This window comes from Xyrauchen texanus, chromosome 11, assembly GCF_025860055.1.
Source record: "Xyrauchen texanus isolate HMW12.3.18 chromosome 11, RBS_HiC_50CHRs, whole genome shotgun sequence".
Classification (NCBI taxonomy): Eukaryota; Metazoa; Chordata; class Actinopteri; order Cypriniformes; family Catostomidae; genus Xyrauchen; species Xyrauchen texanus.
Window position 1 is genome coordinate 7,435,037 of NC_068286.1, and position 23,845 is coordinate 7,458,881.

At 38.5% G+C, this 23,845-nt stretch overlaps 1 protein-coding gene across 1 annotated transcript; it reads right to left on the reverse strand.

The window, feature by feature from the left end:
- Window positions 1-2,135: 2,135 nt before the first annotated feature.
- On the reverse strand, window positions 2,136-6,230 carry LOC127651283 (homeobox protein OTX1 A-like). The gene is made up of 4 exons (XM_052137042.1): window positions 5,996-6,230; window positions 4,149-4,315; window positions 3,705-3,856; window positions 2,136-3,463 (listed from the first exon to the last, which is right to left on the reverse strand). The coding sequence occupies exons 2-4, from the start codon at window positions 4,243-4,245 to the stop codon at window positions 2,660-2,662; spliced, it is 1,053 nt and encodes a 350-aa protein (XP_051993002.1). The 5' UTR covers window positions 4,246-4,315; window positions 5,996-6,230; the 3' UTR covers window positions 2,136-2,659.
- Window positions 6,231-23,845: the final 17,615 nt, after the last annotated feature.

Here is a 23,845-nt window from a genome sequence, read left to right on the forward strand (position 1 = left end):
TATTAACTTGTAGATAGGAAAATTGTTATGTCTTTTGTTGTTTATGTCAAAGATGTCAAACTGTAGGGTATTAAAATGCAAATTGCAAATCTGTCATTTAGAGAGCATATGCCAACACTGACAGGTTGCTTTACAAGCCATCATCCACAAAAAAAATAATAAAATCCCATGCAAATTCAACGAAAAGAGAGTCACAGATTACATGTAATATGGTTTCATTTGCAACAAGGATAAACGTGGTTTGTGTTTTGTGTGGTGAATTATAGACTGCCAAAAGCATGAAACTAAATGACGAGCAGTAGTGCATTTTTCTAACTTACTAATGGTGGAAAATGCTGATAGCAGATTAGCCTAATGGGCCGATAGTTTTTAAAATCGATTTACAGAATGTTTACAAACGTTCTAGTCTTTCCTTACTATGACATCACAGACATAGAGCCTACAAGAGTCAACAATGAATGAAACCCCATATGTGGTTTATTGTGCAACCAAAGATTTGGAGCATAATGCAGGACTATGAAAGCAACAATTTTCTTATTCAGTCTGCGTCATGTAAATCATTTTACACAGGTATTGTTGGGCCAATGTAGTAATATTAATATTAATCAATTCCAAAAGGAGATTTTTGTTTGCCTTCATATGATAAACTAATTTGATACCGTGTGGTTCACCAGTTGATGTCCAATGTATAATTTAGTTTCTGAAGCAAAGTTCAGAGGCCATATGGTGCCCAATGGGAATATTATGCAGAATTACACATGTGTAAATGAAAGGGAGATTATGTTATATGGTAAAAACAGGTGTTTGGGTTACTTCGGTCCTGTTTAACCAGACAAGAGCATGTGCTCAGAGATTAGTTGAGTTTGTTTGATGTATTTGTACCAAATCCCGCGATGTTTACGCCATGCAGTTCCAACCAACACAGCGGGATTCCACTGGGCAAACAAGCAAACACCGGCGTCCCATTTGTGCAACCCTATTTACCCAGCTGCATCGCAAGGAGCCTGAGGTAGCTGTTAATTAAATTCGTGATTTGTCGTTTTTTCGTTGGATAAATAAATTCGCGGTTCTCTATGAGAACATAATCACTTGTCCGAATGCCAATACGTGCGCATCCGCGTGTTGATATGACTTAATTATGTTTGAATGATTTGCGAGCTTTTCTGTTTGTCATATTGAGCATGAGCCACCGTTTAGTTCAAGCCAAAACTAACTGTTTTATTCGTTCATTTATTTAAACAGATTGTATTCTGATGAACACAAGCAATTCGCTGGACGGGACACGCTTGTTTTTATTTTTATGAATTCTTTTTTAATTTTTTTTTTTTACACTTTTAGACGTTCTGTTACGTTTTATTGTGATAATAGTGAGAGTTGTTTATGAAATGTCATAAAACGGATATGACTTTAAATTGTGATTGCATAAGTGACAGTGATTTTGCAAATGAAACGGCAGCAACAGCAATAAAAAAAAAAAATGCATCAACGTTCAATAAATACATTTATTACATTATGCATTGTTTGTTATGTGTAGGCTATTAATGATTGGAATTAGCAATATTCCGCCAAATCGCCTATTAGTTTTTAGCCTCAGGGGCCGTTCACACCGAACGCGTCCTTGCGCTTGAAAATAACTAGCAGTGTCAGAAATGGAATAGAACGCAAGTGTCTCGTTACGCGTTTTTATCAGTTGAAGTTCTTTGTTTGGAACGTTTTTTGCGGGGTTACAGGGTTTATAGCGTTACGTTGTCATGGCAACAAAGTTGTAAAATTGAATAGGCCTCTAACTTCATACAGAAAAGGTTATTAAATTATGTTATTACACTAAAATCATGTTAACAGGCATATTGTGTATGTCTTGTGGCTATACTTTTGAAACAGTGAGTATTTTAATGTTTACGGATTGGCCCCATTTACTTCCGTTATAAGTGCCTCAACATAACCCGATTTCTTAATTTTAATTTTTGCTTTTTAACGAAAAAGAATGACAAATTGAAATCATCTTGGAAATCAAAAATGCCACAAATGTTGTCGATTGAGCTTAACTTGTTTTGAACCTAGAATATTCCTTGAACAGGTCAAATGTGTTAGATTTAAATAAATAAAAATAATATATAAAAAAAATACACAGTCTCAAAAGTCTTTATTTTCAACTTGACACTTTTGAAATTAAAAACAAATTGGCTCAATTTTAAGCTTATATTTATTAAATGAACACAAATGCAAATTTGTTTTAACATCTCACAGGTGCTACCTTGTCCCCTGTAAAGAAAATTATATAAAATTATTATTGCCTTCATTATTTGAAACCTCATTCATTCAGTGCGTCATGCCAGGGAGTGCATGATTACTTTAGACATTTCTAAAGAAATATTCTTGTCGGTCCAATTAAGACAATGAACAACCCATCTAAATGTTTGGGGAACACAACGAATGTTTCTTGAGGAATAGTTTTTATTTTCTTAAAGAAACTTTGGTATTTGTGCCCATAGCTCTTCTGAGTCATTCCCCTGAAAGGTGGAAAAGCTTGGCACAGAAAGTCACCTCACAATGTCATCTTCCAGCACCCTGTGGTGTCCAACGTAGTCTGTATTGTTGTGGGATGAACTTCTCAGACGGAAAACAAACAAGCAATCTTTACCAGTCTTTAAAACAGTCCTTACAATACCTGAAAACGCCAGGCTGCCTGGTCTTTGTAGTCCAAGAGGTCTGCCGCTGCAGAGCTGAAGTTAAGTTTCCATGACGATGCCACGGCAGCTTGCTCTTTGTAATCTTTATAATCCAGACAGTCTGTGGCGCTGAAAGGCAGCCCTGAACCACCGTAGCCCTGGTGAGGGTGGTGCGGGTGTGGGTGCCCGCTGCTCTGCCCAATGTGCTGAGGGTGATGCGGGTGGTGGCCTGACACTGCAGTGGTGCCTGCCATAGTGCTCAGCTGTGTGTGATGGACGTGCGGGTGGTGGGCATGGCCAGGCATGGGTGCCAAGTAGGAGCTGCAGTCCATGCCTCCAAAATAAGAGGCAGCGTTCGAGGTTGGGTAGCCCTGGGCATAGCTGGGAGCCTGGTTGTAGGGCATGGGATATGACGGCACTCCTGTGGTACCCCCACTGCCTGAAATAGCCCTCTGCATGCAGGATGCACTAGCTGGGGGGGAAATATCAGGGAGGGAGGGTGGAGCGGCTAGAGGCGAGACTGGAGCGGGACTCCAGATGGAGGAGACAGGTGCTGTTCCTGTGGAAGAGCTGCTGATCAGACCCAATCCACTAAGACCAGAGGGGTTAGAGCCTGAGGACGATGAGGAGGATGTGTTGTTACAGGAAACCGCGGGAGGAGTGAAGTGGCCGCTGCTTTCTGACCCCATGCTGTCACGGGAAGGAGAGGATTTCTTTTTAGCAGGACGGATCTTCGAACTGCTGCTGCTCTGCTGTTGTTGCCGACACTTTGCCCTTCTGTTCTTAAACCACACCTGTCAATACATGTTCTACAATCAAACCCTCAGAAGTTCTGCACCATAATGACCTGTTCCAAGAGCTAATGTTAGGACTTTAAGACTTTCCAACTGAAATGGAAATCAGTGTGTGTGTGCATCTGTATATTATTGCAGGGCTGAACCTCATTTAAGCAAATGTGAAACCTGACCATGTTTGCTCATTAAACCACTCAAATGACTATGAACTGGACAAGAATAGAGGCTTAAGGACGCTCACCTGCACTCTTGACTCTGGCAAATTGATTTTCAGTGCCACTTCCTCGCGCATGAAAATGTCCGGGTAGCGTGTTCTGGCAAACATATTCTCCAATATGTCCAACTGGGTGCGAGTGAAAGTGGTCCTCTCTCTTCTTTGTTTTCGGGCATTTGCTGCAGCAGGGAAGACAACCGAAGTTACTAAAACGTTGGGTTTTTTCACACTTGAATGGTTTTGCTACACAGAGGCATTTCAAATGCAATATAACTTGATAAAAAAAAAAAACTTTGAAATCATATTAATATAGCTGTGCATCGATATAAAATGTCATGGGACCTAAATGTACTTTGATGGTCCTTAGGAATTTTTTTTTTTTTTCTAAAATGTATTGCTATGTTCTTTTGTGTAAAATCTCAGCATGAAAAAAATGGTTTAAATGTCTATCTTCCAATGATGCATGCTTACCCGGGTATCCTACAGAAGGGTGAAGGAGGTCCATGGTGGCCCCGCTGAGCCCCAGACCGGTCATGGCATACGGGGCCTGTTTGAGGTATGACATCATCGTAGCTTGAGTTTATGAGGGAACCGCGCTCGAACAGCAAAATTCGGATTCCTCTTATCCCGTGAGACACCTGCAGCAAGAATCGATTATTAAAAATGTCTTTTGTTACACACACACACACACATATTTATTTTTAATTGCCAAAAAGAGTACCACAAAAATTTAGGCCAATGTTATTTTAATAAGTTAAAAAGTATAGGGTACATATAGGCTATAAAATTACATGCAATTGGAGCTATATCACATAATGCAGAAATTGTTATAATTGTTTTTATATTAAAAACTTAATTAAATTAAACGTCATGCTTAAAGGAAAACGGCCCTCTTGTCACTATATGTGATCAGTCGGAAATATGACTAATTTCTTGCCTTAAATGATCTCTTCACTTATTACACTCTTCACAAGGGCTTCAAACACGAATAGGCCTTTACATGTCATGCCCTATTAAGACAACCAGGCAAAGTGTTTATCTTCACCTTGTGATTTGTGCAAAATACTGTAATTTACTTTATGATTGCTTAAACGTAACAACATTATAAAAAGCACATTTAAAAGTCTAAAAAGCTCAAATATAAAAAAATCAGTCATAAAAGAAAAAACTACATTATTTATTCAGATCCAGGCCTCCTTCTTACTGAATAAATGACTAAATGATCTTGTAGATTTAATAAATACATGTGGCCCTACATATTACGCTATGTTTAACTTGTAACAAATAGCTTTTTATTTGTGTGCGATAATATAACGCGTTGTTCAGTGTTTCATTTTAGCAACTTTAAATAATAATAATAATAATAAAAAAGTAAAAATGCAACTAACAACAACAGTACTAACCTAAACCAACAACAACCAAATTATTTTCGAAATATTCTGTTTTAACGAAAAAGTCGAGCTTTAAAATATTTTTGGGGAATAAAGAGGTGTTTTATTTCAGAGAGGGCCCTGAATGTCGGATAAACTCGTGGGTTTATGCGCTTTTGGGATTATTTGGGAGGACCAAACTTTGTTTCGCTTCAATTAGGCAAAAGTACAAATGTATTAAGACAAAAGTTCTGTAAATGACACGTTGCGCTTTTTCTCCACTCCTCATGCCTATGAATGGCCCCATTAATCCCACGCTGAGGACAACACGGGCCTAAAGACTCCACTGTAATTACACAATCGAGGTTTAACTGTATGTAAATGGACCGTGAGTGTGCAAATTATTCTCCATAGCCATTTAGATTAGACCCAGAGGGGACTCCATTTTGCAGAAGAAACTTTATCAACTAATTAAACGACAAAATCCCCCAGGGGTGGACTGGGAAGAGAAATGGGCCCGGGATTTTACATAGAAACTGGCCCAAAACTGTAGGCTATATAGCGCGGGCCAGACCCAAACTCTACATGCACACCGGCCGGCTGGAATTGTGCAATTATGCCCTGAACGGAACAACCAATTTAAACAAAATATAAATAATAAAAAAAAGAATATTTAGCTAACGAAAATTGTTTTAGCCTATGTGCCTTTAATTATTTTCCTAAAACAACATGCAATATTGCTCGCAATTGATAGCGGCTAAAAAAAAATAAGTACTTCTGAACTAAGCTCTATTTAATTTACATTTCCGAAAGTTATTACAAATAATGTATTATTTTATTACAGCATATCTTTACAAAGAAACACGACTTTACTCTGCAGCTAACCTACCTCCACATTTCGATAATTAAAACTGCTTGCCATGACATTTACAGATTGGTTTGCTTTACCTGTTTATTCTTGTTCTTCTGATGTCTTCTTTTCATTGAGATCCGTACAGACAATCCACAGCATCAAGAATCACTTTTGGTGACAATTCTTGACTCCAGCTGATTGTTTGAATCGAAGGAAACGAATTAGCCACAAACTTCAGAGCTAGTTCCCAATTTCGGCACAAACTCTGTTATCAAGTCGCACTCCAAAAAGTTAAATAGCCTACATGAAGGTTGGTATCCACGCGTAATGTTTAAGTGACGGCCAATGCTGACGGATTGAGATTGATCACCTTCTTGACGCCCTGTCCGAGCAAAAGTCACCTGCGGAACCGCCCACCGCAGCCAATCAAAAGTCTCGCCTGCCTGTACGGACGACTGGTCTAGCCAATCACGAAGGAGAAGCGCCTATTAACTCCGCCCCTTTTGATTGTGACGGAATATTAACCTGCCTTGTGAATGTGAAAATAAACTGTTTGAATACACTTCGTGAATATAATTCGCGCCTTAGTTTGAGCACACTGTAGGAAAATAAAAGTCAATTCATATAATTCGTAAATTGATTAAAATACGTCATGTTTAATGACCACATCTATGAGCGCAGATTGTTAACATGCATAAATAACTTCTAAATTTCAATGCAAAGAATATTCCTATTTGAATGATGTTATGTAATTCTTGAAGTAATCCGTTTCTTTAAATCTGTAAACTGTAAAACAGTTTTCTTAAGTCGGCTATACCTTTATGAGAACATTTAAAACGTTTGTTATTTGTCAGACATGCGCGCCTTTGTTTTATTTTATTTATTTTTGTTCATTTTATTAAAAAAATAAACACATTTTAAATTCACTTAAAAGTGTGGTTCCATTATTATTATTATTATTATTATTATTATTATTATTATTATTATAATTATATAGAGGGTCCAACTGTACCCAGATTTAAGAGCCTGTTCTTCATAAAAAGGGACTTTGAGGCCTACAGAAACGAGAAAAAGTCCATAGAGAGATTTAAATGATTAGTTATATGAAATCGCTGTATTTGCATGCTTTACTATAATACATTAGCCTACAATATAAGACATGCTATAGGTTAATGATGATAGATGAGATATCATTACAGCTTTTAAGCTGAAAACACAGCACGGATTTCTAGAACAATTCTCAACTTTGCACGCACGAAAAGCTGTTAAAGACGGGAGAATCGATCCTGTAAAAAATCAAGATATCTAGTGACACTAACCTATTGTCGGAGGGGTATGTGTAATCCCAAAATTCAGTATAGTTTCCTGAGCTGAATAAACCCGTAAAGCCGTGGGATCAGCCGGCCTAAAGCGAGTGTGTGAGTGTGAGTGTGAGTGTGAGTGTGTGTGATTGGTCTCTTTTGCGAGGCGGTTTGTCGAGCCTCTTGTAAATTGTCGGTGCTTATTAAAACGATGGTGCATAAAATCCCCTGTAAATCCCAGAGTTGTCAGAAAGCATGCGCACCAGGTCAGGTTTATCTTTCACCTCCACTCACTGGGGATTCGGTAGAAAAGAGAAAAGAAACGATTCGGTTTAACACCTGGATTTTGGAGTTCCTGATGTGTGGATCCGCAGGTATAACCTTCCGTGCGGGTCTTTGATAACATAACCTGGAGTAAATCTGCCTTTTTGAATATGAACTAGGTAGGCCTACTTATTTTACTAACTATTCATTTTACGCTGCTTTTCTAAATTTAATTAGACTTGTTTTTGTGTTGTATAGAATTACTGATAACATACATTTAAGTCAATTGAGTTAGTTTAGTTGAAGTTCTTGTACAGAGTTGTAGTCCTGTTGAAACTCGAAAATAAAAATAAAGGTGTTTTCTTGAACAAATCTGGATTTTTTTTCTGCGTGTTTGTTGTTAGTAGAAGTTTAAAATGTTCTTAAAGTCCTCAAATTTTTTTGTTTTGGGTAATTCCTTTATATCTTGATTTATTACCACTTTAATTTTATTAAAGTAATACGTTTTATTAAAGTGGTAATATTTTATTTTAATTCTAAATTTAAATATTTAGGCTGAGTTTTTACAACATAATTGTAATTTTTAAATTATGTAATTTTTCAAGGAGATTTTTAAGATAATTCAAGGTGTGTCTGCGTGTAAACCTGCCAAACTGATTAATCTCAATTATGAATGACATCAAATGATTTCTTTTTCCATGAGAAATTAACATTGCCATTTAAAAAGTGTTTCTGGACTCTTAAAATCTCTCCTGAACTATAAATAAAATAATGAATGACACATCTTCAGCTCAGACATGTCTCAGATGTTTGTTTGCTTTGTTGTGTGTTCACATGAAATAACCACGTCAATCCATCTAAAAGTTATTCAGCTACTCTGAAGAACAGCCCAGTGAAAGAATGGAGACCAGAGCCCAGACCACCAGAGAACAAGTGTTGTAAAAAGCAATAATCACATATACTGTGTAAGACTTCTCAACCCCAGTGGTGTCATGGTGTTGGCCACACCAAAATAGGCAAAAAACAAACAAACAACCTTTTTGTTATGTACTGCACAGAATAATAACCCACTTGTGCAGTTACATATATTTAAGTATTTAAGGTTAATACTTGAAACTACTTAAAAATAAATGTGCAGATATCGGGAAGACACAAGGAACCAATGAAATATTTGGACTGAATAAACATGCCACAGCAGTCATCATTTCTCTTATAGGAGAGCTCACAAACTGATCTGTGCTTTTGTTCAAAGGAAAATAAAACAGAATCAGAGTCTCGTCAGGCTCGCCAATGCAATCCTTTTCAGCTGATCTCATTTCAGAGTTTCTAATTTAAATCCAAATAAATGTGACAGCTTAGAGATAAAAGTTCAGATCAGGACTATTATCTGAGACACGTACTATAGGCACCCAAAACCCATCCTGAACACTGAACATTATTCAAAGAACTCATCTTATATGGTCTGGAAAAAATAAATAACTTGGTGTGTTAAATTAAGAGGCAGTATTCACGAGTAGCTTATTTGAATTTCATTTAATTAGCATCAACAATTCAAAGTTAAGAATTATCCCCACTCATTGAGGAAAAGATGAAAGACATCTGTTTGATAGACAGACAGACAGATAGAGCAATAAATAGTGGAACTTGAAAGGTGACTACTGGAACTTTAGATCTGTTAAGCAGTAAAAATGCCACATTTACCTTGATTACATGACATGATGACTGGGGGTAAAAGCCAAACACTCGCCATGAGTGTGGACATGAAGATAATGGAGAAGAGGGGAGAGCAGGGGAGTGTGGAGCTGTCAATCAAAGCACCGGGGTACAGCCCCCCTCATTAGGAGGGTAAATAGAAGGGAGGAGTGATGAGAGATGGAATGAGAGAAACAAGACTCAGGAGGAGAAACCAGATACACAGCTTAAACACACACATACACACACACACACACACACACACACACACACACACACACACATGTTTGGTTTCCATGTTTTATGGGGACTTTCCATAGACATAATGGTTTTTATACTGTACAAACTTTATATTCTATCCCCTAAACCTAACCCTACCCCTAAACCTAAACCTCACAGAAAACTTTCTGCATTTTTACATTTTCAAAAAACATAATTTAGTATGATTTATAAGCTGTTTTCCTCATGGGGACTGACAAAATGTCCCCACAAGGTCAAACATTTCGGGTTTTACTATCCTTATGGGGACATTTGGTCCCCACAAAGTGATAAATACACGCTCACACACACACACACACACACACACACACACACACACACACACACACACACACACACACACACACACACACACACACACACAAACACACAAACACAAACAAACAAACTTCATCTCTACATTAGTTTGGGTTTTATAAAGTGTCTTTGCTACTCCACCATATTTTTAAAGGAACAGTTCACCCCAAAAATTAAAAGTCTGCCATTACTTACTCACCTGTTGTTCTTTCATTTTCATGCAGCTCTTTCCATATGTTCATACCTCTAAAAAGTACAAATACCATAAAAAGCTATGTTACGCTATCGAAACACTTTTACTCATACGTATCATTTGAAAACGATACATTTAAATGCTTGTATTACAGATCCACCTACATTTACACACTTATTCCAATGTGATTAGCTTGTGCTGTAGCTCACCTGAGGTTTGGCCTTTGGGCTCGGCAGACCAAGGATCAAGCCCAGCCAAGGATGCTTGAAATGAAAGTGAAAGTAAAATGAAACTGCCATAGAAGCGACACAATATGATGTGGTTACTTCAGTAAATGTGCCTTTCATGTCACATTTACATTTTAAAACACTACTGGTTAGATTTAGGCTAAAGTGCTAGGTTAGGGAGGTACCTTTTACTCATTAAAACATCCGTCTAAAATTCACCTTAAAAACCTTTCCTGATTACAACATCTTTTTACTCGCTTTTGGCGCCCCCAGCTGGACATTTCACAGGGAAACTGCAGTCAAACGTGTGATACAGCGGATAATTTGTTTTTGCAAAAATTTTGCCATGGTTACGTAAATTTCATGGGATCAGGCTGAATCTGAATGAGATTTTAATTGAAAAGCAACTTCAATTTTTGTTCCCCAAAGCGACTGTATCAGAAGCATAAACGTTCTCTTTTGTGTGTTTTATAAAAAAAAGCATATGGGTTTGGAATGACATGAGAGTGAGTAAATAATGACAGAATTGCTATTTTAAAGGAACTATTCCTTTAAAAGTCAAGTCCATCTCTGTTAGTCAACCTCTTAAACGTATACAGTCTCATAATATTTAAACTACATTTCAACACCTGCTAACAAACGCAAGAGGTCCATCCAAACAGGAAGAGCACAAGATTCAGTTGCCAGTTCTGCTGCGTCTTTCTTTCTTTGCGAAGACTCACGTTATAACTTGCATGGCTGACATAATCTCTCTCTCGCTCTTTAACAATGCGGTTCACTGGTTACCATGTGAAGCTCACACAGCCCCAAAAGAATGTGCAGGATCAGATCCTCATGACCCGCCCAACAGAAGAGAGAGAGAGAGAGAGAGAGACAACAACAAAAAAAGAGAAGGATTAAGACCTGCCTGCAGGACTGAAATGAGAGGAGAGAGGAAACAGAGGGAGAGACTGAATTAAAAATGGGTCTATTGATAGACAGCCTCACTCAAAACTAGTTTCCAGTGAAAGGGAAATGCCATCTTGGCTGTCATGATATTGATCAAGTAGTGTAAATTGCAGAGAGCAACTAGATTTGCATTTCCTAAAGGAATAACAGTGCTTGCAAAAGAATAGTGTTAAAGGTTTAAGTGTAGGTTCGGCCTAAATGAAAAAGTTGCAAAGTTGCATCAGTCACTTGGCCATCATGACACTCATGACAGCACGGTGGTATAAAGTGTGAACTGTAAAGGTGGCTATATAGATAAACAGATGTTTAACACTGTCAATGTAAGTCAAAAGCAGATCTATTAAGTAATTTAAAAATACAATAAAATGCAATTCACACATAACAATGCTTTGAATAAACCTCAACTGTAATGAACATGTTTTCAATTTCTGAGTTCAAAGTCATTTAGCTATTTTCCTTGGGGCTTAAGGAAATGGCGAAAAAAAAAGTGGTGTAGTCGGGAGCCTGGGTAGCACAGCGAGTATTGACGCTGACTACCACACCTAGAGTTGCGAGTTCGAATCCAGTATGTGCTGAGTGACTCACTCAGCCAGGTCTCTTAAGCAACCAAATTGGCTCGGTTGCTAAGGAATGTAGAGTCACCTGGTGTAAACCCTTGTGGTCGCGATTAGTGGTTCTTGCTCTCAATGGGGCATGTGGTAAGTTGTATATGGATTACAAAGAGTAGCATGAGCTTCCACATGCTGTGAGTCTCCGTGGTGTCATGCACAAGGAGCCATGTTATAAGATGCGCAGATTGACTGTCTCAGAAGCAGAGGCACCTGAGACGTGTCCTCCACCACCCGGATTGAGGTGAGTAACCGTGCCACCTACTAAGTAGAGGTAATTGGGCATTCCAAATTGAGGAGAAAAGGGGATAAAAAAAAAAAAGTGGTGTAACTATCCGGAGACAGCATAATAAAATAGAATAAAATAAAATAAAACGAATGGTAAATGGTCTGCACTTATATAGCGCCTTTTTTAACCTTAGCGGTTGCCAAAGCGCTTTACACTGCGTCTCATTCACCCATTCACACACTCACATGCACGCTCATACACCAATGATGGCAGAGCTGCCATGCAAGGTGCTAGCCTGTCATTGGTAGCAACGTGAGGTTCAGTGTCTTGCCTAAGAACACTTCGGCATGTGGAGTCATGTGGGCCGGGAATTGAACCGCCAGAGCAGCCATGCAAGGCGCTAGCCTGTCATTGGGAGCAACTTGGGGTTCAGTGTCTTGCCTAAGTACACCTTGGCATGTGGAGTCATGTGGGTCGGGAATCAATCCGCCAAACCTGCGATTAGTGGCCGACCCGCTCTACCAACTGAGCCACAGCCACAGCAAATGACAACCTGATTTGTCAATGATCCTTAATTATATACACTGTTAAGTGAGAACCTGTAGTTGTTACCTTAAAGGAGCTATTTCAATCTTAAAAAATCTATCTTTTTTTCTTTGAAGTCAAGTTGATTCAAATATGTTAAAAAAATAATTTGTGTAACATTTGTACATATTACAGTTTTGTAACATTGCAACATTGAGTTCATATTGAGGTTAACAGGTCACTTGCTAATACAAAAACAACCTTCATGAGCAAATACCAGTCATTTCCTCCTAGTATGTTATCCACCAAAGATCCAAGTTAATCTTTGATTCATAATCTCATTACTTGATATCACTCCCACAGATTATGAGAGCCAATCTCCTAATTACCATGCCAAGAAATACAGCATTAACATGAAAGGAAAAAGTTCAGCCGTCTGGTCATCAAACTAATTGCAATCTATTGATTATGGATCTGAATCTTTATCTTGAGCTCAGTGGATTCACCATGGCAACTTGCAGGGTGCTGGCAGGTTGCCATACAAACGTCAGAATCGATGAGATGGAAATGGACTATTTAAAAGCTTGTGAGACATATGGACAAATCCTTTGGAATAATGCTTTTGTACAGGCCCCCGGACAAAATATATAGGGCCAATTCTGCCCCGCTATTGCTGTGTATAATCAGTGGCCAATGTGTTTTGGCTAGGTTAAGCCGGTTATTGTCACCAAAACATATGACGAATTCAGATAACAAAGACTGGCGTTTATGTAATCAGTGTTTTGTTCTCTACATTTTTTTTTAATCCTTGAGAGTCCCAAGGCAATTATCCTTCAGCAATAAAGCGATTGCTAGGTGTCAGTAGGCAATGCCTAATGAAAACCATGAAAGTGACATATCTACATATCAGATGTATCAAACAGAGAGAGATATAAAGACAAACTGATAAATGTCTTAGCATCAAATCATTACCAGGATTGAAAAGTCATAAATGAGCTATTGTTTGGTTTGCTTGTTTTTTTGTCTCACAAATAAATACTTAGTAATCTCATATAGTGATAGACCAATATAATGGCCAATATTTGGGGATTTTGAGATCATCACACTGGCTGATAACCCTGTTTGCTTGGCCAGAAGTGTTACCTTCCCCTTGTGTCTGTTTAAAAATCAACCAACAGCCTTGCAAGTAAATAATAATACATTTCTGATTCATTTGACATTTTTTGTGATTTTTCATTAAATGTTGTGGAGAATAATTGTGTAAATTCCAAGCAAATTTGAGTACATTTCATTTACTATCATTAAACTGTACTTTGTATATGCGTATATGAATTATATCGGCCATAGGTCACCCTGTTCCATATCAGTATCGGCCATTGAAAAACTAATATCGGATGACTACTAATCTCAAATAAATGCATCTAAAGTAGGAACACACCGTTGTATTGGCCACCTATATTTATTGGACAATTTTTTAAATTTTTTTATATATATAATTTCTATCTTGGTTTAATATTTCATTGTACCTCTCTTATATTTGTTGCCAGTCATGTGTTCAACAGATCATGTTCAATGGAAATTGTTTGTTAGAAAAATTAAATAGCTTCTGTACCTATTTGTACATATTTTTTTAAAGCATAATTCCAAAGCAAAACAGTGATCTGATGACAAAATAAGGTAAGGGGAAAACTATCGGTATCTGCCTATATATATATATATTTTTTTTTTTTTTTCAAATCGCTTAACATCGGCGCATCACTTCTCTAAATGTTAAAAAAGTGTTTAGTCATTTAGCATGATTTGCTCTCTCTCTATCTTACTAAAGTAAGACTTTTTCAGCCCAAACAAACCATTTTAATGGTGATAATCTTGTGTTTACTTGCAAAATAGTAGCTAGTAGTATATGGGCTAATACAAGCACTTGCAGTTAAAACATACTGACTGCAGATGGATTACTTTAAGGCAGTTTATAGGCTATTTGACTACTGGAGACTTGTGAACACTTCTAACACATTTATGCATGTGTGCCTGCACACACAACATACGTAAAATGATGAGATTCACCTACATGAAGGCTGTATTTATTAAGACATATGAGGAGACATCCCTGCACCCATATGTGAGTAAGAGGAGGAAATCAGACCTTCATAACCAAATATGGCGGTGCCATTTCCTAAATGAAAAAATAAAAGGACAATTCATTTGACTTGACATTTTTTGGGGCAAACATTCCGGGCAGGCAAGTTCCCATTCCCAACCATCCAGGATAATGTTTTTTAAAAACACGTCTCGATAGATTCCCTACTCTTGCGAAGTAGACATATTACAGGGATCCGACTTTCACTTAATCTTTAAGCTCTTGAAAGCTCCTTAAAAAAGCTCCCTCTAAAACTTCAGTGCTTCACAGTCTTTTGTGCGTCTGTTTTATTGCGCTTCACCCTGTTTGCTTTAGATAACAAATCTGCTGCTCAACCCTCAGGGTAAAGGGAGCATTACAAATTAATCCCAGCTTTAATAAGTGCAGACTAAGCCCAAGTTTTCCCTCTGTAAGAAAGAGAGAGATGGAGAGAGGGAGGGTCAGTGGGAAAGAAGAAAAGGAAGAAGGGAAAGAAATATATTAAAGCCTGTGATCACAGCCGGCTTGTCTTGTTTGTCATCCTCTCTTTTTTTTATTTAATCCTATGCTCTGTAATCCAATTTGTCTATCGGAGTTTCGGCAGGGCCTCGATCTGCCCCATCCACCTTTAAAATGCTTCTGTTAATTGTCTAAATCTATATTTCCTCTTTAAACATCTGCTATCCAATATAAACCTTGAGCACCTTGTGCTTGGTTGCAGTTATTTACATGTTATCATTTTATGATTATTTGTGGGTATAGTTGATATAAATATTTCAGCCAAAAAAGGCAAACATGGAGAAAAGGGGCCTAAATAGGACCCTAATGTATACACATTCCCTTACACTTTACATTTTTATGAATGAACTGAAAATCTCATTTTTGATTAAAACAGTCCAAAGACACATTATGCATCAATGTGAGCCACGTATTTATGTACACATACTTAAAACTCTAACAAAAGAAGTTAAAGAAATATATAAATGTAACAATCATTTATTGATGATTTTATTCTGACTGTGATCATTTCGGGTCAGGACTTATGTAATGTAATAAAAAAAGCTAGGCAGTTTTAGTAAGTATTTGTTTTTGTTGTGGCAATGGGAAAGCGTGCGAGTCAGGATAACGCTGGATGTTCACTCTGACATGAGTGCGAGAGAGGATTAGAGATCTTGATTTAATTACTCTGAGAGGAGGAGTGCTCCAAGCACACTAACTTAAAAGCCGCGCTGGCCGCTATATGAGTAGAAAGGAGGAAAAGATGGAAATACTGCTAAGGAATGGGTATCTGGATTACAAATTATGTGTCTTGACACACTGATCTGACAATGATATCGGAAACAGTAGGTTGACTTTCATTAGCTCAAATAGGTCTGTGCTTACCGAAATACAAAACACTGCCCCCAGTGGCCAAAGTGTTAAGTGTTTTTGGGCCTATGCTCACGTGTAATCTCCATTCTCCAGGTGTATTGTCCACAGAGGGGCGCCAAAAGCGAGTTGTTTTCAGCTGTACATGTTGTAATACAGTGAAGAGGAATGCATATTTGATAAACACTTCTAACCATCAGTGGAGTAAACATGTTAGAGGGAAAAACACAACCTCCGAACTGCGCTCATCACTGATTATGCGAATGGAATTTCTTCCTAGTTTCAATGCGAGATCCGAACCCAGGTCTCCCACTTTACAGATGCAACAGGCTTCCAGTTGCACCACAAGGGAAGGTAAACACACTTGAGCCGATGAAAAAATTTCTCATTGGAGAGTCAGCATAATGTGGCCGATCCTAGGGTAGCGTTACTTTCAGAAACAGCATGCTGACTTTCTGTGTGATCATGTTGATCCTAACTGGTCTCGATGATATCAACATTTGTTTTTTATGTTTCTTTAATTTCTAGAATCAACAGGGCATGGTATCGGTACATGTTTCTCGATTTGATTCAATTCTGGTTCACAAGCTCTCAATTCGGGTTAATATTGATTCGATACTGATTCATTTTGCTTACATTTTAAATAAATGCTCTCTCAGTTTATGCTTCTAGCTTACAATTGTACATTATGAAAATATTCATTTAAAAAATGATCCACAGGGCCTAAACTATGCAGTTCAGTTGCGGGTATAATAATCAACACAACCAACGTTTGGATATTTGATCATCTGCAACAAAACTGTTAGTCTCATAAGTTAATAAAAATACAACAAACTAAGTCAGAAAAGTTTCAAGGACTGTGCCAAGTTTGGTGGAAGTAGCTTGAGAGGTCTACGAGTCCGAAATTTTTATGGCCGTCTTTTGGATGTTTGGCACTTTTCCACTGCACGTTACGGTTCGACTCGCCTCAACTCTACTCCCATTACTTTTCTGAGCTTGCATATCCACTGCAGTTTAGTGCCACCTCAACGTGAGTGGGATTATAGGTTGATCGTCATAGCTGCGCTGTCTCTACTGCTGTGACATCATCTTAAACACGACACAAACTGACCAAAACAATAACACGACCGCTAGCTGTTAGCTACTAGCTCATTGTGCTGCATAAAGCAGTTGTTGCATGGTGATTTGACACAAGTGTAACAGTTAAATTGGCCTGGTTGTTTTAGAAGCAAACTTCCAGTAGCTGGTCAAGTAAATAAAGTGAAGCTTTCAAGCAGAGTATAGAGTTAACATAACAAAACATACCATCCTCCATCGTGGATCAACACCAGTCCAGGGCACTCTCCCTCCCATTGCTCGCTGGTTTAGATATCGTCCATTTGGTCGAACTACTTCCACTTTTCCTTGATGGTTCTGTAGTCACTTTTACATTTTTTTACTTTTCCTTACACTGTTGGTAGGTCCGGTGGTAGCCGTGTGCGGCCAACAGCTGAGACACTTCCTGAGAGACTTTGACCACGGCATGTTTTTTTTCAAACAGCCATTTATTTTTTCACAATTCGAAAGTCGTGTGAACAAATGATACTAGCGGGTTGATGTCACGTGTTGGAAATCCAGTGACGCTGGTAGTGACGATTCTCTCTGACCAGTCAGTGATCTGTAGGATTTTAGGTCACATTTAGTATCGGCTCGGCTCACTTGGAATCTCGACCAAGGTGGTACTAAAAAAAGTATCAGGTACCAGGTACTATCCACAGTGGAAAACCCCCAAAAAGCAAGCAGAGTCGAGTTGAACCGTGTGGAGGAAAAGCCCCATTTGATTGTTCACGATATGAAAACCTTGGGTCTGATAAGTTACAAAAGACATTGTAGACTACGTCAGAACAGACTGAAGGTCTGTGCCAAGTTTGGTGGATGTAGCTTGGAAGCTCTATGACAAGTTATAGTCAGAAAATGTCATGCCAGCATATTAACTTCTATTCAGCTTTGGAATTTACATTGGCTATTAAGAAACACTGCTATCTACTCTTGAGAAAATGTTCAAGTGTTTTACTGTGTTATTACAGGTAACTGCATAGTTATTACATATTCATTCTTTACTAGTAGACCTCACTGTCTAAATGTTGCATCATTGATGCATGTTGAAAGATTGGAACCAATTAATGCAGTACAACAACACACAACATAACAAATAAAGACTCTCAAGTACTTAAATTTTCTCTGAGACAGGAGCCACACATACAAACACAAAGCCAACAAAGCCAACCTGGGCTCTCTCTACTCAGTAGGTTACAGAATGCACAGAGGGGTATAACAGATCCTCATAATCTCATGACAAAAGCTAAAAGGTGTCCTCCTGTTCCGTGAGCACACTGAGTGTATGATACGTGTGGTCCCCCGCGGCTCTCGCCCTCTGTGTCAGAGCTCTCAAAGACACTGGGACGGGAACTGCTGAGTTTCCAGGGAATTCTCATCTCCCTGTCCACCCTCCGCTCTTCTCCAAAAGTGCTTGATGCTTCAGATATCGCCGAGCGGATTGTGGGGGAGTCCTTTTGTGTGAGGGTGTGCAATCTGCTTTCCTTTTCAGAGGAAAGCTCATGAAACACACTTGTGGATCCATTTAGGAGTGTGTAATGTCACTGCCTTTCAAGTGAAGTACTGTATGTCATTTCTGAGGGAAAAGAGACAAAGCCGCCCTTCGTTTTCTTGTTCAGATCTGACTGCTGCGGTAAAGTCGGTGTGGTTTACACTAACTAGGGCTGGTAAAATGTGACACAGTGTCAGCTGGTAGAGAAAACTATCTGTTTTATAATATACATAATATACAGAGAGCACTTTGAATGCAGCACGTCATAGTTTTAACTACTTTTGCCATTTTTTGTAATAAATTGCCGTGACAACATTTTTTACAGTATATTAGGGGTGCACCGATTGATCAGCCACTGATCTAAATTGGCCGATCTTCATCTCAAGTCTGTGATTGGCGATCAGCCGATCGTGCCTAGAATCAGGGGTGATCTTTTATGCAGCATGCAACTTTCTTGATCAGTGCACCACTACAGTATATTGTTACAAAATGGCAGACTGATCACATTAATATATGGCTTATGTAGCTATTTGTATGTTGAAATTTACAATATGGAAGTTTTGACAGCAGCTACAATGTAAAAATTAACATATTTATAGCTTTATTAATCATATCTAATTCAAACCAATCCATCACAGAATGTGGCATTACACAACTGGTCCCGAGACACTCGAGAGCCAATGATAATTTGCCACCAGTGTTGTAAAACCTGTGTCGTAACGCTTCTTGAGGCCATTTTTGAACATTTAAATCAGTGCTGGAGTTGACTCTTATAGCTGTACTCCAAAAAGTGCAACATTTCACATCTAATTACTCAAAGCTTCTTTTTTAACATGCTCTAAATCTCTCGGGAGAGAAAATGTTATACAAACAACAAAAAACGGATTGTCTCTTTTGCCATTTTTCTGCAGATGTCGTTGGGTGAGACGAGGGCGAGCTTTATCTCGCCCGCTAAAAAGACAAACCCTGACCAACACCAGATGTTACTGGACTGACTAACATTGAGAGCAGTCAAAAGCAGGCGAGGAGGCAGGGAGGAGGGAGAGAATAAATTAATCACTCGCTTTTCTCTCTCTTTTTCCCCTTTGATGGAATTAAGCTCACTTGCCTCTCAACCATCCGTCTTGCTGTGTGAATGTCTGTGCATTTTAAAAAAATGTTCCCCTTATTTCTCTCTTTTTGCTGGCACCCCCTCCACTCTCTCTCTCTCTGTCTCCATTCCTGGTGGGAAGCATGAGGCCACCCAGAGGAGATGAAGAACAGAATGAGAGGAAGAGAGAGAGAGAGAGAGAGAGAGAGAGAGAAAGGAGGAGAGAGAGAGGTAATCCTTCCGTTGTGTTGGGTTGCGGGCCCCTGTCCTTTACCCCCACATTATCCTAAAAAGAAAATCCTCTCTGCACCCCACCCCAGTGTGTCTGCATTAACATACAGCAACAATGTGTGTTGCACAGGACTGATTAGTTGTAGGGGGAGGTGTTTGTGTGTATTTGTTAGGGTTGAGAATCAAGAAGCGGTTCTTTTGGCTCCATCACAGCACATACAACGCAACCAGTGTAGTCCGATTTGTGAATGACTCTTATGAACCAGAAATCTTTTGAATGGGTCTTAAAGACTCCCGGATCAGTCTTGAGCTCGTGAGTTATCAATTTGAACATGTCTTACAACTCTAAACCAACTCTGAACCAGTCTACAGGCCAAAGTATACTTCGGTTTACCGTGTGCTGCTACGTTTCGCGTACAGTGCTCGTAAATAAAAATTTCCTCATCAGCATAGTATGCACAAACTGTCAACAAATATGTGGACATTTCGCGTCTGTCTGTGTCAAAGCTGTCATAGTGTGCATGTGTTGAACACGTCCGTATGGGCTCAAGGGAAAAAGACTATTCTTTGAAAGGCTGAGCACTTAATAGTGTGTGAGACATAAAGGCACTAGACTGATCTTGCAATGAAATCGGGAACAGTAAGTTGACTTTTCTTTAGCTGAAATCGGTCTGTGCTTACTGAAATGCGAAACACTACCCCCAGTGGCCAAAGTTGTTGGGCATATGGGCGCATGTGAGCTCCATTTTCCGGTCGAAATGTTCACAGAGGGGCTCCAAAAGCGAGTTGTTTTCAGCTGTACAGGTTGTGAAGAGGAATGCATATTTTATAAACTGTACCAAACCCCAAACCTATACCTAACCATCACTGTAGTAAAAATGAAATGTTGGAGGGAAAAATGCAAACTCTAAATCACGCTCATCTGTGAGAAAGCAAACACAATTACTTCCTGGTTTCAACACGGGATCTAAACCCGGGTCTCCCACACCGCTGACGTAACATGCTTCCAATCGCGCCACAGGGGACAGTGAACATGAGTTGTTAATATGTGGCCGATACCAAGGTATAGGAAGTATCGAAAACAACATGCTGAGACACATGGCAGTCTTAAATGCAATTTAGGACATTAAAGTATAATTCTGCGTATCTTGCGCACAGAATATGTGGGGCAAATTTAGTCATCAGCACAGTACCCACAGATTATACGTGTATAGACACATTTTTGAAGACACGTCAATAATAATAAAAAAATAAATGAGTTAATGCATCAGTCTACTGAGTGGTTGCTCATTTGGCACTGTGTGATACACATTCGGTCACGAACAGTTGCTGAGATGAGACGGGAGATGTAGGGTCTATTTGCAGGCTTTAATAAAAATTATGACAGTGAAACAAACAAATGGAAACTCACAAAGGAATTCAAAAACTGAAGGGTATTTATACAAACAAGAGCTAATGAGGGAATGGAAAAAAGGTGAGAACAATGAGGAACAGATGGCAGTGATGAGGGCAGTGCATGTTGGGTAACGTTGTCTGGGGGGAACACTTCAAAATAAGAGTCCTAGGAAACATGAGGGAGACAGACTTTGACACATTAGTAAATCATTTTTTATGTTATAACCAGAAACGAATACATCACAATTGACTGTACCATTTTAAATAATAATAATAATGCTTCAATTAACAAAAATAAATCTCCATTTATGCATTTCAGTGTTTGTGGGTCTATAAAATCTATAAAACAAATACAAACACACAAATATGATGTCATCTTGCCAGTGTGTACAAGTAAAAACTAAGTAGGCGTTCATTAAATATCAATGAAATATGGACAATGTTAGGAAAAGTGTGTGTGTGTGTGTGTGTGTGTGACAGAGTTACTGTAGACCCCACCTCAACAATTAGTGTTGAAACAAATCAGTGAAGTGTCATATTACTCGGGATTACCCTCAAACACACACACACACACACACAAACACACACACACACACACACACACACACACACACACACACACACACACACACAAACACAAAAACACAAACACACATTTTCTTAATGAAATAATCTCATACTAAGGCATCTTAAGCTAACACCATTAACTAATGTTGACTCAAGTGTGTAGGGAATATCCCACGACCCATCTGGGAATTCTGCTCTACTAAATCCAATAGGTTGTAGGACGAGAGAACCGTAGGAATGGAAATTGTCCGGATATTAATGATTCTTGTTCCATTTCCAATTCCACTTAATGAATCTAGCTCCATAACTGTTCAGTTAACAATTCTTTCAGTAGTTTAAAAAAGAAAAAAAAACCTGTTGTTGAAATTTTAGATAATTTCCGATTTTAACACATTGACAGAAAAGTAATAAATCAGAAATAAATGTTCAATTCTTGAAAAAACAGCCTGTTCAAATCTATTTTATGGAACACTTTACTGTTAATTACCTCTCTGTTTGTTTGTAGATGTCATGTGTGCCATGTTGACAAAGCGACATACAGTTTATGTTTATATTAACAGTTTGATTATTGTGTTTTTATTTGTTCTGAGGGGTGGACCTTATTTGTTCTTAGGGCTGAACGTCTTCAGAACCATTACGCATGATCAATTTGGCAAACAAGCTCAACAAATCTTTAAAAAAAACCTGACCAGAATCTTCAGTTAATTTCAGGCCATTTTCAACACCTATTTCTCAGTCCTATCAAGACATTCACGTGTTAATCAGCAAGCCCATGTCAGTGGATGTCCCTCAAAACACAAAACAAACACAACAGCCACTAAAGAAAACAAGAGCTGCAGTTTGGAGAGCAGAGGGGCCTGTCTTTATCAGGCCACAGGTAAGAGCGTCTGCACCAGTTCACATATGAATGGGCCTCTAATTAGCTGCATATCTAACAAACATCGAGAGCTCAGTGGAGTTAATGACGCACCATTTAGCAGAAGGCCTTTGGCTAAGACTTCAGTTTAGTCAGGATATCCTGAGTGTTTGTTTATCTGATACTATAACGAAGAGGGAGTTGGGGAATGAGGAAGAGAAAGAACATTTATAAAAGGTAGAAAAGGTGTTAGCATTTCCCTTACAGAAAAGTAGGCTGTCGTGGCTGTAGCAGTAAGCTTGCCAAGCTACGAGTTACGAGTTCAATTACAGTCAAGCCTTTGTTCAAATTGTCAAAACCTAGTTAGATACTCGAAAAGTTACTAATAAAAAGTATCAAACTACACTAAAGCTATTTAAAGGGTCAGTATCCTTTTTAAATACATAACTACCAAATGTGTGATATACAAAATGATCAACAGCAGCATTTAACTAGATATTTTGCGCACACACAAAAAAGACGTATCTGTAGCACTGGGACTTATGTACAGGAATACAACTGAATTGTTTGAATGAACCGATTTAGTAAAATGAATTGCTACATGCAGTATTTGAGAGGACATTCAATGAGAATATGTTATTGCCTCGGCTGTAAAAGTAACAATAAATAGTGAAAATGTACACTATTTTGAAAACAGCTTAGCTACTGCCACTAATGAAAAATACAGTTTAGTTAGCGCCACTTTTTCATATGCACCAGTTTTAGTCAGTCACTACTTTAAGTAGCTATTTTTAATTAATTGCTATTTTTAGTGTCACTTTTTTTAGTTAGTTACTTATTAAAATGGGGCTGTCCCATGGTGATATATACAGTATACCATGGCACTGAATGATTGCCACATTCATAAAGCATGGTATTTGAAGGGCACTCCAAGGTACTTTAAAGAATACTATGGTATTACCATGGTACATGTCCAGTACTACTTACCAACAAAATCAATTAATGGACATAAAATGTGGAGTTCAATTTATTTTATTGTGTGAGAAGAGACGCAGAGTGATACAAGAGACGTGAAACTAGCACAGCTTTAGGAAATTGTTTGCCTGGTGCAATGGTCAATGATACAGTTTAGCGGTCAATATTCCACATTATTTGACCACAAAGTGCACTGA

What these genes read in the sequence shown, in the direction of transcription:
- LOC127651283 (XM_052137042.1), bottom strand. Translation starts at nt 4,245, where the DNA reads ATGATGTCATACCTCAAACAGGCCCCGTATGCCATGACCGGTCTGGGG. An exon ending in CCCTTCTGTAGGATACCCGG is followed by an intron (nt 3,857 to 4,148) that starts GTAAGCATGCAT and finishes TCCCTGCTGCAG; the next exon opens with CAAATGCCCGAAAACAAAGA. An exon ending in TGCCAGAGTCAAGAGTGCAG is followed by an intron (nt 3,464 to 3,704) that starts GTGAGCGTCCTT and finishes ATGTATTGACAG; the next exon opens with GTGTGGTTTAAGAACAGAAG.